Source organism: Myotis nattereri (assembly GCF_964212035.1).
Source record: "Myotis nattereri genome assembly, chromosome: 3".
Lineage (NCBI taxonomy): Eukaryota > Metazoa > Chordata > Mammalia > Chiroptera > Vespertilionidae > Myotis > Myotis nattereri.
Genome location: NC_138077.1, coordinates 170,406,786 through 170,421,830, shown reverse-complemented (window position 1 = coordinate 170,421,830; position 15,045 = coordinate 170,406,786). Strand labels below are relative to the sequence as shown.

At 43.1% G+C, this 15,045-nt stretch overlaps 1 protein-coding gene across 1 annotated transcript in view; it reads left to right on the top strand.

Moving 5' to 3' along the window:
- CACHD1 (cache domain containing 1) overlaps nt 1-15,045 on the top strand; it is a 137,332-nt gene that overhangs the window by 112,355 nt on the left and 9,932 nt on the right. Inside the window, exons 16-25 of the mRNA XM_081085711.1 lie at nt 4,055-4,177; nt 5,304-5,403; nt 5,480-5,596; nt 7,540-7,700; nt 8,061-8,147; nt 9,595-9,711; nt 10,907-11,058; nt 12,582-12,743; nt 13,981-14,058; nt 14,855-14,956. Of these exons, the coding sequence (XP_080941837.1) occupies nt 4,055-4,177; nt 5,304-5,403; nt 5,480-5,596; nt 7,540-7,700; nt 8,061-8,147; nt 9,595-9,711; nt 10,907-11,058; nt 12,582-12,743; nt 13,981-14,058; nt 14,855-14,956 (1,199 nt within the window). The remainder of the gene's footprint in view (nt 1-4,054; nt 4,178-5,303; nt 5,404-5,479; nt 5,597-7,539; nt 7,701-8,060; nt 8,148-9,594; nt 9,712-10,906; nt 11,059-12,581; nt 12,744-13,980; nt 14,059-14,854; nt 14,957-15,045) is intronic.

Sequence of the window (15,045 nt, the reverse complement as noted above, 5' to 3'; positions counted from 1 at the left end):
ATTCCTTTGCAGGGCACTGTATCTGTTTGGCTCAATCAGCCGCTCCCATCATACAATATTTCACATGTAAACAAGGAAACGCTCAGTTAGAACAGATTTTTTCCCATGCTTTCATTAACAGACCATCTGCTAGGCATACCCCTACTATTGTCTGAATAGCAAGACTTAGCATCCCTCCTACACTGATCAGTTGAGAAAAAGTAAACAAAGGTGATTTCTTTGAGGGGACAGCAGTCACCTTGGCCTTTGAGGACAATGGAATGGGCTCTGAAGGATATTATTGGGAGACAGGTCGCAAACAACGACCCGTGTGTTTCTTCCTTAGTCTCTGGCGTTCCATCAGGCTTGTCCCACCTGGCCACTCCTCCACACCCCTCAGCTCTCCCTTCTGCCTTCTATACAGTATTCCTTTTGTTGGTGGAGTGGGGTTGCCACAGGAAGGTGCAGGTTTTTATGCTCATGTGCATATGCACATGTACATGTTTTTGTTGGGGTTTGAATGGGTGGAAGAATTTCCATTGAGTTTACTTATAAATATTTACGGCGTTAGTCCAAATGGAGCATGATGGAAATGTGATGGGCTTTCAAATGAGAAATACCTGCATTCAATTTCCTTATTTTGGTTAGTTTTTAGAGTGTGTTTAAACTACACAAGGTTAGTTATTTGAGTGTAGCAAGAGTTAAATGGCCGTTTAAATCCTGGGTTCTGTCCACCAGTCCCTCAGTGAGAATGAATTCCAGGAATAAGTACCCGCTCTTGCCTTGATCAATGTACAGTCTTGGGGACTTGTTATTTGAACATTTTTCTCAGCTGAGTGTGCTTTTCTTATTTAAAGCCATGTACTTTTCATTCAACACAGTTTATCATGCAAGTCAACCACCTATTCTGGTTCTCAAGCAAAGCCTCTGTAGCTTTAATGGGTGTATTGGTAGATGGGCTCTCTGCAAAGGCAGTTTTTTTCAAATTATTGCTAGTGAATCTGGCCTCATGTGCCAGCTTGAGAGCCTAACCTCCTCCTCAGATCTGATTCTGCTCTAAAAAAGTAGATTTGCCACTTCCTATTTGTATGACTATAAACAAGTTCCTTCTTGCCTTGGTTTCTTAACCTATGAAAGGAATATTTGGTTCTATCTCAAAAGATTCTTCAATGATTACATTAAATAATGCATGTGAAGCTCTTAGAACAGTGCCTGGCACATGGTAAGGGCTCAATACATGTTATATACTTATTATTATTATTCCCTGTCCTCCTGGCCTCGTATGCACAACAGAGACAATAATGCCCATGTTGAATGAGGTGATGTGTGTAAAATGCTTAGCCCTCTACTTGACAGTATCGAATCCCAAATAAGTAGCAGTTATTTTTATCATCATTCCATTTGTGCTTTAAATTTCTGGTATTTTCATAGGTCAGAGGAGAGAATTTAAGCTGATGTTCAGCTTATCAGGATGCATCGTCATTTATCGTTGGTTTATGCCAGTGGTTTGGCTGATAGCTTGGGGAGGAGCTTTTCTAACTCAACGCTCACTTATCAGATTCTTCCAAGAACATCATTAGTGGCCTGGCAATCGAGGTGTGCCTCTTTGGAGAATGATAATGCTGATAAAGATGATGAAGTACAGTCAGTGATTAGGGACTGATCATTTGAGTCCTTGGCAGAGAAAATCTCACAAACTGCGTGGTCTATTGTACGTAGAAATGTCAGCGTTGTTTGATTTTTCTATGGTAATCTTTGAGAGTTGCTATGGTAACAGTGTACATTTTTGAAATGCAGGTAAAATATGAATGTTAGACTTACATGGGCAGTATGCATGCTTTTACTTCAGCATGTGGATCATATTGGAGCAGATGACAGTCAAACAGAGGACATCATCTTAACTTGTCCCAAAAACCTGAGTTGTATTTTTTACTGAGGCAACTGAAGTAGTGCAGAAAGAGCCAGATTTCCATACTGGACTCTGTATCATAAATAAAAGGTGATCAATCTTGTTTAAGTCTCCTAACCATTCTAAACCTAATTTTTCATTCATTAAGTAGGAACTATAATTCCTTTCTGACATCTTTGCAGGAGATGGAATAGATCATGTAAAATTGCTTGGAACCTCTTAAGGAGACAGTGTAACCTAATGGTTAGGGGCATTATATACTTTGGAGTTGCAGACACTGACTTTAAATTCCTGCTTCCACTAGTTGTTCGCTGTGAGACTTTGGCCAAATACTTAATCTTGCCCAAGCTTCAGTTCCCTAGAAATGATAAAGCCTCATAAGTTTTCTGTGAAGACATCATTGAAATGATACCAGAGTGCCTATCAGTTGTGACTATTCAGTAAATGGAAGCTGTTACTATTATCGCAATGGTGGCTGTTATTTAGACTCATCACTCTCCTGGACAGCCAAAAGAGGTTTAAATTTCTTTTGACTGATTCTTCAGGAAAACATTTGCTATGAAGCACAAATCCCATGTAAGGTATTAAGTCATTAATTTCTTTCAGGGTGGAATTTAAGTTACTTCAGTAATAATGAGGCTCTTATTGAGGCAATACCCTCTCAAAGATAATCCCACACGATCCTCCCCCATCCCATGCCACACTTTGATAGCAAAACTCTGATAGAAATTTTAGTATGGGTTATGGTCCCTTTTTTCCAGCGGTTATTTTGGGGAAGGGGGTTTGGAATGGGGATGCGGTCTGGGGTGATAGAAAGTTAGTTTCAATGTTGACAGTAACTAGAAGGAGTCAGTTGTCTACATGGCACGGCTAATTTCACTCCCAAATCCTGATTTTCCAAAAGAGGATTTCACTTGGGGAAGTTCCTTCTGAACTTTCCAATGAAAATTTTTAAGATTTTTGTCAATAGCATTGCCATTTTTCTTTTGGTGTTTTCTTTATAAAGAGATCAGTTGGGTGGACGATAATAATTATGGACTCTTGGAATGTGCCATGTTGGGTAAACCTTGAAAACTCCCAGCCACAAAAGGGGCCACGTAACCAAGCCCTTTCAACTGCTCGTGGACATGGATTAAGAAGAACCTAGGTTCCAAGTGAGAAGCCAATGCTTCTGATACATATCCGGCAATTTCTCTGAAAGAATAATGAATTCATACTGTCCACAGCTCAGTTTTAAGCCCTATATAGTTGTGTGTGTGTGTGTGTGTGTGTGTGTGTGTGTGTGTTTTAGAATAACTTTTACTAAAACACCTTATTGGGTATTTTTTTATATGTTTGGCAGCTTGCTAAGTACTGTAAATATACTACCTCATTTAATAGCTTTATGAACTAGATAATTATCCCCACTTTCAGATGAGAAAACTGAAGCTTAAAAGGTGAAATATTGTCCCAGGAGCCACAAAGATAGAAGCCAACAGGGTCAGGATTTGATCCCAGATCTGCTTGATTCCAGAGCTAAAAGGGTAGCATCATGTTGTACTGCCCAACTTTGTCTTCCTTGGCACTCCTGTTTTTGAGACTAGGTGAAAGATCTGGCCTATGAACCAGGAAAGTCTTGTTCTAAAATATGAGTTGTGTTTTGCATGGAGCCAACGTCAGTATTATAGAAGGAAAACTTGTTTTTACTAAATTTTTTTGTGACCTTAACACTAGTCAGTTAACCTTTGGGAGATCTCAGTTTCTCTACCTATAATTAAGGGGATGACTCAGGCTCCTTGTCTATAGGTTCCCGGGTGTGAGGAACCATAGTAGCCATGCATCCAGCCTGCTACTTGATGCCTATTCCCTCCCACCCTCATGTTCTTGCCAAAGAGTAGTCCAGTCATTGTCTGAACACCTGTAGTCAGGACTAGCCATATTCCACAGCTGCACCTTATTTGGGCTGGTCTCTTTTTTTAGAAACTTCTACCTTTCATCCTAACTTTTCCTCTCATCACATCTCCATGTTACGCTAGCTCAGTCATTTAATTGATGGTTTTTATAGGGGTGGAAAGTGTGGAGGAACAGTAGGCATGCATTGCTCATACCATACAATGTCCTTATGATGAGCATGGCTTTTACCTTTAAATAACCATGCCTCCTCTTCTTGATCTTGTTCACATGAAGTACACAGATGTCTTCTGGTCACACTGTGGCTGTGATGGGCATTGACTTCACGCTTAGATACTTCTACAAGGTTCTGATGGACTTATTGCCTGTTTGTAACCAAGATGGCGGCAACAAAATAAGGTAAGCTTTTGGGGGGCACCATTTCCTTCCTAGCTGCAAAATACAAGGAAAATGATGTCAGGTTTCTCTAGTTGAATGGCAACTACAGTGTCATGGTCAGGACCAGAAATTGAATCCGTGGTCTGAGTGTTTTATTAAGAAAGTTTTTCTAAGACGCCAGTTGTGATTTAGACAAACAGACCTGGCTTATAACAGAGAGTGTAACTGTGGCACAGGATTCTCTGAAAGCTCATGTTTCTTTAGAAGTCAGTAATTAGAGGGTTCCTATGTCTGGGGTGTTAGAAAGACCAGAGGGTACTCTTGGGTAGCACTTTTGATGTTAACTTAGTTATTAAACCAAAGTCCTTGTGAGATATTTCAGATGCTTAGATTGTTCCTTTCACATTTCCCCAGAAAGAGGCTCGTGGAACTAAAAGTCTTTTCCGCCTGAATTTCAAAAGAACATGTCTGATCAAAGCAAAGGCATTCCCTTGATTTAATGCAGGCCACTTTTAAAAATAGCGTTCTTATTTCAATCTCATGACCCATGCTTCATATCACCGCTAAGATTCACATTGGCCCTTAATGGGGAAATACAGGATTCATGGCAAATTGTTTTGAAGAGTGTAGAGTAAAATAGAGCAGAATATAGTCTTGATTAAAGCAGTTCTGACTTTACTTATTTAGTATTTCCATCCAATATATTTTTTATGTCTCCCGAATGTCATATTTTATGTATGCTTATCATCAAAAGGAGAAATTGTATGGTTTACTTCAAGTGTGTGCCTGTAAACATTCAAGGCCACTCTTTTCAGAATCTCCCTCCTCAAAATAAAGAATTAACTTCTTGCTTATACATCCTTGCCAAAGATCTTCGAGCCCATCTTCCTTGGACTGGGTGGTCACATTCTGTATGAACTGTAGGTGACGTCAGAGGCAGATGTAACGCTCTCATCTTAAACTGATCCACCCCTCAAGAAGGATGTACCTGTTTACCTGACTGCCAGTCGTCTTCCATTTTATCAATGAATATTTATTGAGAACCTGGAATAAATGCAACTTGTTTTAGGGCTAGCAAGACCAATGCTCTGTGAAAGCACAGAAAAACAGCTCCAGCGACTGAGGGTTGTCACTTGTGTTGGTGCAGGTGTTTCATCATGGAGGACAGGGGTTACCTGGTGGCACATCCGACCCTCATTGACCCCAAAGGCCACGCGCCTGTGGAACAGCAGCACATCACCCACAAGGTATTTGTTGCAAAGCAGGTAGCTCAGCTCTCCCGCAGCCTGCAGCTCATTAATTACGTGGCCTGTGTCTTCTTAGGAGCCCCTGGTAGCAAATGACATCCTGAACCACCCCAACTTCGTCAAGAAAAACTTGTGCAACAGCTTCAGTGACAGGACAGTACAGAGGTTTTACAAGTTCAACACTAGCCTTGTGGTAAGTCTATTCCTTAACACTCTCGCATCCCTTCCCACTATGGAATATAAAGTAGAGTAATGCTGATGTTTATCTTGCTCTTGGCTGTTCCATTGAATTAGAATTATAGAATTACAGGACAGGACCCGAGTCCAGCCCCCCAATATGACAATGGTGGGATATAAAGCCCAGAGTAGAGAAGTGATTGTTGTAAGTGCTCCCACCGGGTATTTTGTCTCAGTGTTGTTTGCTTAAAGACACTGAATGTCTCCTAACGCCTGTCCCACTCTCTTTTCTGAACACATGCGGCACCGTGTTTCTCTCTTCCTGTCTTCTAGACATCACTACGTCTCCTAAAATTTGTAAAGCTAACTTATGTCAGCTCTTGGTCTTCCACCCTGTAAGATGGGAGTTCTCATGTACATCATCCAAAAGTCCTTCCTTTTCTTTAGCTTAGAATACTCTATGATTTGAGGGACTGCAAACTTACCTAAATAAATTTGTAAGTAATCCTAGCTGGGTGAGCACTAAAACAGGTAATGTTGGAACCAACAATTAAAACAAAAAGTTATCCAAAAGAAGAAAGCTTTTTATTTGAAATAGATATTTACATCACTAAATGTATAATTAAAATTGATTTTAAAGATATGATAGCTTAAATGAAAATCCTAATTCTACTTAGTCTAAAAAAAAGCAACAGCAAAAACAGTTTTCTGGAGGAACAGAAGAATTTTTTAAATGAATATGTGAAAAGGAGAGTGTGTTCAGAACAAGAAAAGTGTTATTCCTTCGTTCAGAACCCATGTCATTCTGAGGAGCGCGCTCTCCAGAGGGGACATTGACAAACCTGAGCGTAGTCAGAGGGAAGCTGCCAGGGAAGGTTGTCCTATGGAATTCTAACTTACCCGGTATCTACTATCATTTGTACCAAGATTTCACATGGAAAATAATACAATAATTAATAAATAATAATGCAAGAATAAACTATGTTTTACGTACTCACAGCTGTAAACCTGCTTTTGCCGACCCCTGTATGAATTAGGATCATTTCTTAATGGCATCAGTTATTCCAAAATGGACCTGGAGCATTCCTGGCTATTGGAGCTAACAGGATGCAAAGCCTATACTATTGCTTATATGGTAGAGGCCGGCATTTTCCAGGCAGTGGAAAATTTGCCTAGACCTCTAAGAACCCATTCAGTGCTGGGGCTCTCAGTTAGGCTTATCCTCACCACGCAGGTGTAGGGCATGCTGGCATGGAAACAAGCGTGCCTTTAAATAATTGGCTACTACATAGGGTACACATGGAGGCAAAAATGGCCACACTCAGTGTTACAATGACACCTTTGAATCTTTGATTTTCTAATATGGTGACAACTCAAGAAACTGGCTATCACACTTCCTTGTTATAGAATGAAGAAAAGGGTGCTTGCTTTACTTGCATTGTTTAACAATTCTGGAAGCAGGACGCTGGCCTCTTAAAGAGGCTTTGGTTTTAAAATAATTTTATTATTCTAAAAGAACAGATGTTTATTATCTAAAGGGAGGGTGCAAATGCCTGTTTTCTGATTATTTTGGTTTGCCTTTGAATAAATTCTGAACTATTTCTTACCGGAGAGTTGTCTTTTATTGCTTCTTGCATTTATTTTCATTGTATGATATAGTATTGTGTGTTAAAAAGGAAAGAACAGATTATAAAAACAATCATGAAAATTTTATTTTATAATTGTAGCTAAAAGAATAAATGAAGTATATACAGCTGTTAAATGAGCATTATCTATGATGGGATTGTAAATAATTTTTATCTTCCAACATTTTAACATAACTATGTCCTACTTTTGTAATCAGAGACAAAGTGTTATTGTACGCTGTTTTCAGCAGATGGTGCAGAGGTTGTTTTCACCGTGGTAGGGCTGAGTCTTTGCATTGTTGTCTGTCACTTCTGACACCTCGGTTGTCTACAGGGGGATTTGACGAACCTTGTACACGGCAGCCACTGTTCTAAGTACAGACTGGCGAGGATCCCAGGAACCAATGCGTTTGTGGGCATTGTCAACGAAACGTGCGACTCCCTTGCCTTCTGTGCTTGTAGCATGGTGGATCGGCTCTGCCTCAACTGTCACCGGTAAATATGCTATGGGTCCTAGTCTCTGCTTATCATGCTGTTGAATAATTTAACTGATGCCAGTCGTTCTGAAGGGGCATCTGCAGAATAAACAGAAAGTGCTGTGTGTGTGTCCTGGAGAAAAGGGAAGTCCTGGTTACAGAAGCATTTAGAGCTATGTTGTTTGCAGCAGCCTTATCCAAAGGGCAGTGGGATGAGGCCAATTGTGTATCTAAACTTTTGGCCATCATTTCGTCGTTACTGTCCATTTTAACTAGCTCAAGTGTTGTTTGGTTTGTTTTGTTTTGTCTCCCCTGGTATGTGAACAACATGTACTTTATTATTGACCTTCTGCATGGTCACTTTCTCTTTGCATTTCAGAATGGAACAAAACGAATGTGAATGTCCCTGTGAGTGCCCTCTGGAGGTCAATGAGTGTACTGGCAACCTCACCAATGCAGAAAACCGGTAAAAAAAAAAATGTATTTTAACAAACACTATCTTTATAATTATTCAAAGTATATATATACATTTTGGGGGACAATATAGATGCTGTGAGTCTTGTTTATAGATTTGTTTTGGGTTGGGGCATAAGAAGATGATTCATTCTTCTGATTTAACTGTTCGTGAGCCACATTTCAAGTTCCATAGTGCCTTAAAATGGGGTCCACTTCCAGGTTTAAATGTAAATGCTGTGGAAGATTAACAGTATATGTGCTATACACAAAAAATATGAGACTGTTACAGGCATGTGCCGAGTGCCTACCCTATGGCGTTTATTTTACATACATTAAGTCACTTAGTTTTCTAATTAACTGTGTGATAAATATGTAGATATATTTAATACACACATGTGCACACATAACATAGCATTATTTATGTCAAATTACAAATTTTAAGACTAGTTAAATAAATTGTGGTAAGTCCCTTTTCTAGAACGTAAAAGAAAGAATATTGTGTGTATGCATATTAGTACAATTGACCCTTGAACAAAGCAGGGGTTAGGGGAAGCACCCACCCACACACACACACACACACACACACACAGTCAAAAAATCTGTGTATAACTTTTTTTTTAAATATATTTTATTGATTTTTTTTTTACAGAGAGGAAGGGAGAGGGATAGAGAGCTAGAAACATCGATGAGAGAGAAACATCGATCAGCTGCCTTCTGCACACCCCCCTACTGGGGATGTGCCCGCAACCAAGGTACATGCCCTTGACCGGAATCGAACCTGGGACCCTTCAGTCCGTAGGCCGACGCTCTATCCACTGAGCCAAACCGGTTAGAGCCTGTGTATAACTTTTGACTCCCCAAAAACTTAGTTGTCCCTCGATATATATGGGGGATTGGTTCCAGGATCCCCCATGGATACCAAAATCCACAGATGCTCAAGTCCATTGTATAAAATGCCATAGAACAATGCAGACGGTCAGCCCTCTGTGTCTGCAGGCTCCCAGCTATGGATCAAAAACAAGACAGGTACCTACTGAAAAAAATCTCATGCATAAATGGACCCATGTAGTTCAAGCCTGTGTGTTCAAAGGTCAACTGTATATGTTTATTTAGGCATAGAAAAAAAGTATAAAAGGACCCCCATTAAACCGACAACAGTGGTTACTTCTGAAAAGTAAGATTTAGAATGGTGAGTAAGGGGAGGTAACATCCATTTTCGATTTTATGTATTCCTATTTTGTTGAATATTTATGCTTTCCTACATTTTTTGATATTTCTTTTGCACGTAAAGATGAACAAATTGAAGCTCAGAATAGCTAAGTGATTGGCCCAAGATTTTATTCAGCTAAGTGGCAAAGCCAGGATTCAAACCCAGATCTGTCTGACACCGTAGGGGCCAGGGGCATGATGAGCTTGGCATGTACGTGGTCCTAACCTCCAGACTTGCTCCTGAATAGAAACCCAAGCTGCGAGGTCCACCAGGAGCCGGTGACATACACAGCTACGGACCCTGGCCTGCAAGATGCTCTTCACCAGTGTGTCAACAGCAGGTGCAGTCAGAGGATGGAGAGCGGGTGAGCAGGGCCCAGGGATGCTTTCACATAAATGTGATGGTGTGGAGAGTAGAACCCAGTAAAATATAGTGACCAGCGGCCTCAGCCAGCTTTTCCAGCTGGTATTTATTATGCGTCTTCTTGGTATTTTAAAAAGTAGTATCTGTTTTTTTCAGATCCAAAACTGATACTCCATAAGCCTTTTATTTATCCACCAGGTTTAAGCTCACCCAGTTTTCACATGTTACAGCTACTTGGCATTTATACCGTATGTGACACATGAGTGGGGAAGTTATTCTTGAGATAAAGTGTGAAAATAAATGAATGAGGGGACATGGCATGAAGACGCAAGAGGGCGGGATAGGAACTCATGGGCTCCAGAACCCAGCAGTCAAGGTTCTGTGTGTGATGCATTGAAGCTTATCCATTTTATTTCTTAGAAAGCAGATAATGCTTCCTGGTGGTTTTGAGAACTGAAAACTGGGTGTCCTCTTCTCCTTCCTCCTCCTCCCTAGGGTGTTTGGGACTAGACAGTATGCTAGAGGCTGTGGTGACCTAAAGGGATGGGAGTGAGGTGATTCGTTTATTATATATAGAGCTGGACGTCCATTTGATGAAACAGTTAGTGGATAGAAAGGGAAGCCAGTTCTACTTTGGGTGTAGATTTTGGCAGAGGAATGTTAGGAATAAATTGGAATGTTATACAGTAACCAAAAGTCAACTAAGTGTGAGAAAATATTCTTTTAGAGCCATAGTACACTTAACTTATTAAAAGCTCTAAGAAATTGACAGTAAAGAAAATCTGTTTAACTCACCTCTATTTCCCAAAGTTATTTGACCATATTTTTCTTCCTTCTTTTTTTTTTTTTTTTTTTTTTTTTATGACCAGACACTTGGGTGGTGTTAGGCCAAAGTCCAACAAACCTTGGGGCCACTCGGCCTTTTAAGATGATTTTAAATAATCCCACACTCATCCATGCTTGCATGGATTTCATGGTTGGATTCATAGAGAGCGGTTTTCTTTCTCTCATTTCCAAGTTGTTGAGGGACATAAAGCAGGTTGTTACTATTCTGGTTTTATAAGGAAAGGAAACTGATGCTCGAGGAGTCAGAGCACTCGTAAGTAATGGACATCTGGAGAGCTGGGTGCCCCAGCCCACGTGCCCTCCCCGCCTGGCACTGTTTCCTGGAACACTCAGCCTCGTCTCTCTGGCAGGGACTGCTTTGGTGTGCTGGACTGCGAGTGGTGCATGGTGGACAGCGATGGAAAGACTCACCTGGACAAAGCCTACTGTGCGCCCCAGAAAGAATGCTTTGGGGGGATCGTGGGAGCCAAAAGTCCCTACGCTGATGACATGGGAGCCATAGGTATGTTTGCCGGGAACCCATAATAAGTTGATTCTTGAAGACACATTTTCCTGTCTTTAAAAAGGACAGAAACCTTAAAACGATCCTCTACGCTGCTTCCCTGATTCCTTTGCCAGTCATTTTTCATTACAAAACCAAGGCCGCTTATTTCCTCCAAAGCTGGCGAGATATTCTGAGCAGAGTGAGCAGCCGTCGGGCCTGCCAGGTTTTGCAAGCCTGGAATTCATTCTCATAAAGCGTGTTCTGATAAATGTCAGGCCTGATCTCCGCGTGGCTGAACCCCAGAGTTGTTTGAATGTGAGTCCCAGCTGTCAGAAGCACGGGGCCGATGGTGGGTGGAGGGACCGCCACACATCCATTTCCCTCACTACGTTTGCAGCGCGAGAAGTCGTGTGGCCACAAATCATTATTTAGGGCCATTGAGGTCAACAGAAGCCAGAGCTTCCCAATGCAGCTGGAGTGGCTTGGGGTGAGGGACAGGATCACTGTAGGGGAGAAAGCCTCGGAGATTGGGCTCCAAGACCTCAAAAATACTACCTGCATCCCACGGTGAGATCTCAGTGTCTTCACAGAGTTAGCACAAATGCCTAAAGCTTAGCTGGCAGGAGAGGCAAATATTTAAGCCTTTAGTGAATACCTTGTTTACTAGCAACTCCCCACATTAGCCCATCAGTAGAAGAAAAGCTCGCATATGACTACTGAAGCAGGTTAGACACAGGGGGCGTGACGTTCTAAGTCACTTTGTATACCTACCTGCAGTTTTCTGTCTAAAAAGTGCAAAGGGTGGCCCTAGCCAGTTTGGCGCAGTGGACAGAGCATCGGCCTGTGGTCTGAAGGGTCCCGGGTTCGATTCTGGTCAAAGGCTCGGTTGCAGGCTCGGTTGCAGGCTTGATCCCCAGTAAGGGGCGTGTAGGAGGCAGCTGATCAATGTTTCTCTCTCATGGAAGTTTCTAACTCTCTATCCCTCTCCCTTCCTCTCTGTAAAATCAACAAAATATATTATAAAAATTAAATAAAAAGTGCAAAGGTTTCCTTAAAGCAGCGGTCGCCAACCTTTCAGACCTCACGGACCACCAGTGGTCCACGGACCACAGGTTGGCGACCACTGTTTTGAAGGAAACCCACAAGCTTTGAAATGTGGGATCTTTCTGAACACATATTGGTTATACGGGGTGCCATTTATTCCTGTGAACTCAGTCACTTGACCCCAAAGAACCCACCTTGCCCTCACTACTCTTATCTCTCTTCCAAGAGCAGCCCCACCCCAGGGAGCTGGGCTCCCAGCACTGGCCACCGTGTGTTTAAGTGGTTCTCATCGACTCACTCATTTTACTAGATCTTGCTAATTGTGTTCTGACTCCGTTGAAATTTAATTTGAGAACCAGGAATTAAACGAAGTCACTGCTCCCACATTCTTGTGGGTCATCTTTGAGGAATTCAAAGGTGAGAGCAGCTCTCCTTGCCCTCACCAGACCCCTCCCCGCTCTATTCCTGACAAGGGACATCTGTTTGTTTTCATGAAGGTGATGAGGTGATCACATTGAACATGATTAAAAGTGCCCCCGTGGGCCCCGTGGCCGGAGGCATCATGGGGTGCATCATGGTGCTGGTCCTCGCCGTGTACGCCTACCGCCATCAGATTCACCGCCGGAGCCATCAGCACATGTCTCCTCTGGCCGCCCAAGGTGAGCTCGCAGGGAAAGAATCTCAAAGCTCCCGCAGGGGCAGCAGCCTCCGCAGGTACTTCCAGGGCCGAAGGATGGTGGCGCATCGTGGGCCTCTGAGCATTGATAAGAACAGGGCTGCACTTCCCGCCTCTCCAGAGGGGGTGCAGAGGGCCCCCGAGCCTGCTTGGCTCCTCTAGCCCCTTTTGAGTCCCTGGGAAATTCCTGGCTCCTCTCCCTTACGCAGCATTCGCCCGCCACACCGGCTCTGGAGCAGGCCAGCCAGGGAGCTGGAATGCCGAGTGGGAAACGTTCTTCTTCACCCAGCTCAAATGTGTTGCCCTTGCTGTCCCCAAAACTCTGGCCAGCACAGAGGCCCCAGATCACTATGGGCAAGAACAGGAACCATTCTGTTGGTGTTACCTATTATATTATATCTTTTGTGAATGAGCACACAGTCAAAGGAATAATCACATCTCTTAAGACAGGATAGGTAAATGAAGCCAGGTATAAAATGATTAGTCTGTAATTACTGCTTCCATAAAGAGTTAAATGTGGTATCTGTGTTCCTTTGCAAGGGACAAAACCATTTAAGGGGCCATACACACACACACACACACACACACCCCTCCCCAACCCATTCCGTAAAGCTCCCAGGGGTATGCTCAGCGGGCTGTATGGAGCTGAGGCTGACCCAGCATTCTTCCTGGACCGGGTCAGGAGCCGCTGAGCTCGCCTGGCAGCCAGAAACACAGGGGCGTCGGCCTGTTTGACTGTGGCCACGATCCTGATGGGGGGATCATGGGGTAATGCTGCCCGATTCAGTGACAGGGCTCGGCGCCAGGCTCTCCCCCCTCGGTAAGGTGGGGTACACTGAGGGCGGCTGCCATCCAGGGCTGCCTTGTGCCTGACCTTTTATACGATTGTGTGGCACCATTTTATCCACGCGGTCGGCTGGCTGGGGTTTGAGACCGTTTCCTTCTGTTTTGGGTGTCTCAGCAGAGTTAGTCTCTATCACCTTTTCTTCTCTTCAGAAATCAGTGTCAGGTCCAATTGTTCACTTATTCTCCCTCTTCTGATTCCTGTTCTCTCCTCTATTAAAAAAAAAAGGGGGGGTATTCGTTTTTCTTTTCCAAAATCGGGTTCTTCTTGATGGAATGCTGTCACCCAGCCATCCAGCGAGCCCGCTGCAGGGTATTAAAGTCGTTGGTTTTGTTTGATTAAATAGTCATGTTTCTCTCTTTTTAATGATGGGTAGAAATGTCAGTGCGTATGTCCAACCTGGAGAATGACAGAGATGAAAGGGACGACGACAGCCACGAAGACAGAGGCATCAGTGAGTATCCCGCTGCCTCGCGCAGAGGTGTCAGCAGGAGGCTAATCCGGAATAAATATTCCTTTTTATATCCTCTTGGCTTGTATTAAAATTTAAGAGGCTTTGACATGATGAGGTCTTCTCCCCCGTTTTCATTAGGAATACGTATAGGTGTTTGCTTTGTTTTAGGAAATCTCAAAAGCTTTCATGATGTTCTTTTTGGAATTCATTGCTTTGGCCTCACCCTTCCATTTCTTTCTCCTCCTCATTACTGTCCAACATAGTGTATTAGAAAGGGAATAGTCCTGGATGCATTTTCTTTAATCCCTAAACTAATGTACACAACCTGGGGAAAGGGGCAGCTCTTTACTAAAAGAGAACTCCACTAGTGTTGAGATACTGTAGGCTTCAACTACTTAGAGCAGGGGTGGGGAACGTCTGGCCCTCGGGCCGTATAAGACCCACAGAATCATTTGGTCTGGTCCTGCCGAGGTGTTAGGGGTGAGTTAATTAAATGTTTGAGCAAGAATAGCAGGCTAATGTTTAAGTTGATAATTTTGTATGGCCTGCAAATGATGTTATAAATAACCAGATGGCCCCTGGCAGAAAAAAGGTTCCCCACCCCTGACTTTAGAGCCTATCTTCTTGATGCCCGTGGAGATACATAATTAGGAACCTCTCCCTGCCCAGTTCTAAAACCAGCTCCCCTAATCCTCAGCTTTTTAAAAAAAAAAAAAATGACATATTCTAGCTCTCCACAGAGCAACCCCAACATGCAAATGAGCCTGTTCAGAGTAAATGTCCTTGTCTTCCACAGTCAGCAATACTCGGTTTATAGCCGCGGTCATGGAGCGGCACGCACACAGTCCGGAGCGGAGGCGTCGCTACTGGGGCCGCTCGGGAACCGAGAGTGATCATGGTAAGGTCTCGCTTCCTGCGCCAGGGCCTGCGGGCCCCGGGGGACCCCTGCGGGCCAGCGCTCATGCCCACTCTTCTCTCTCCTTCCTG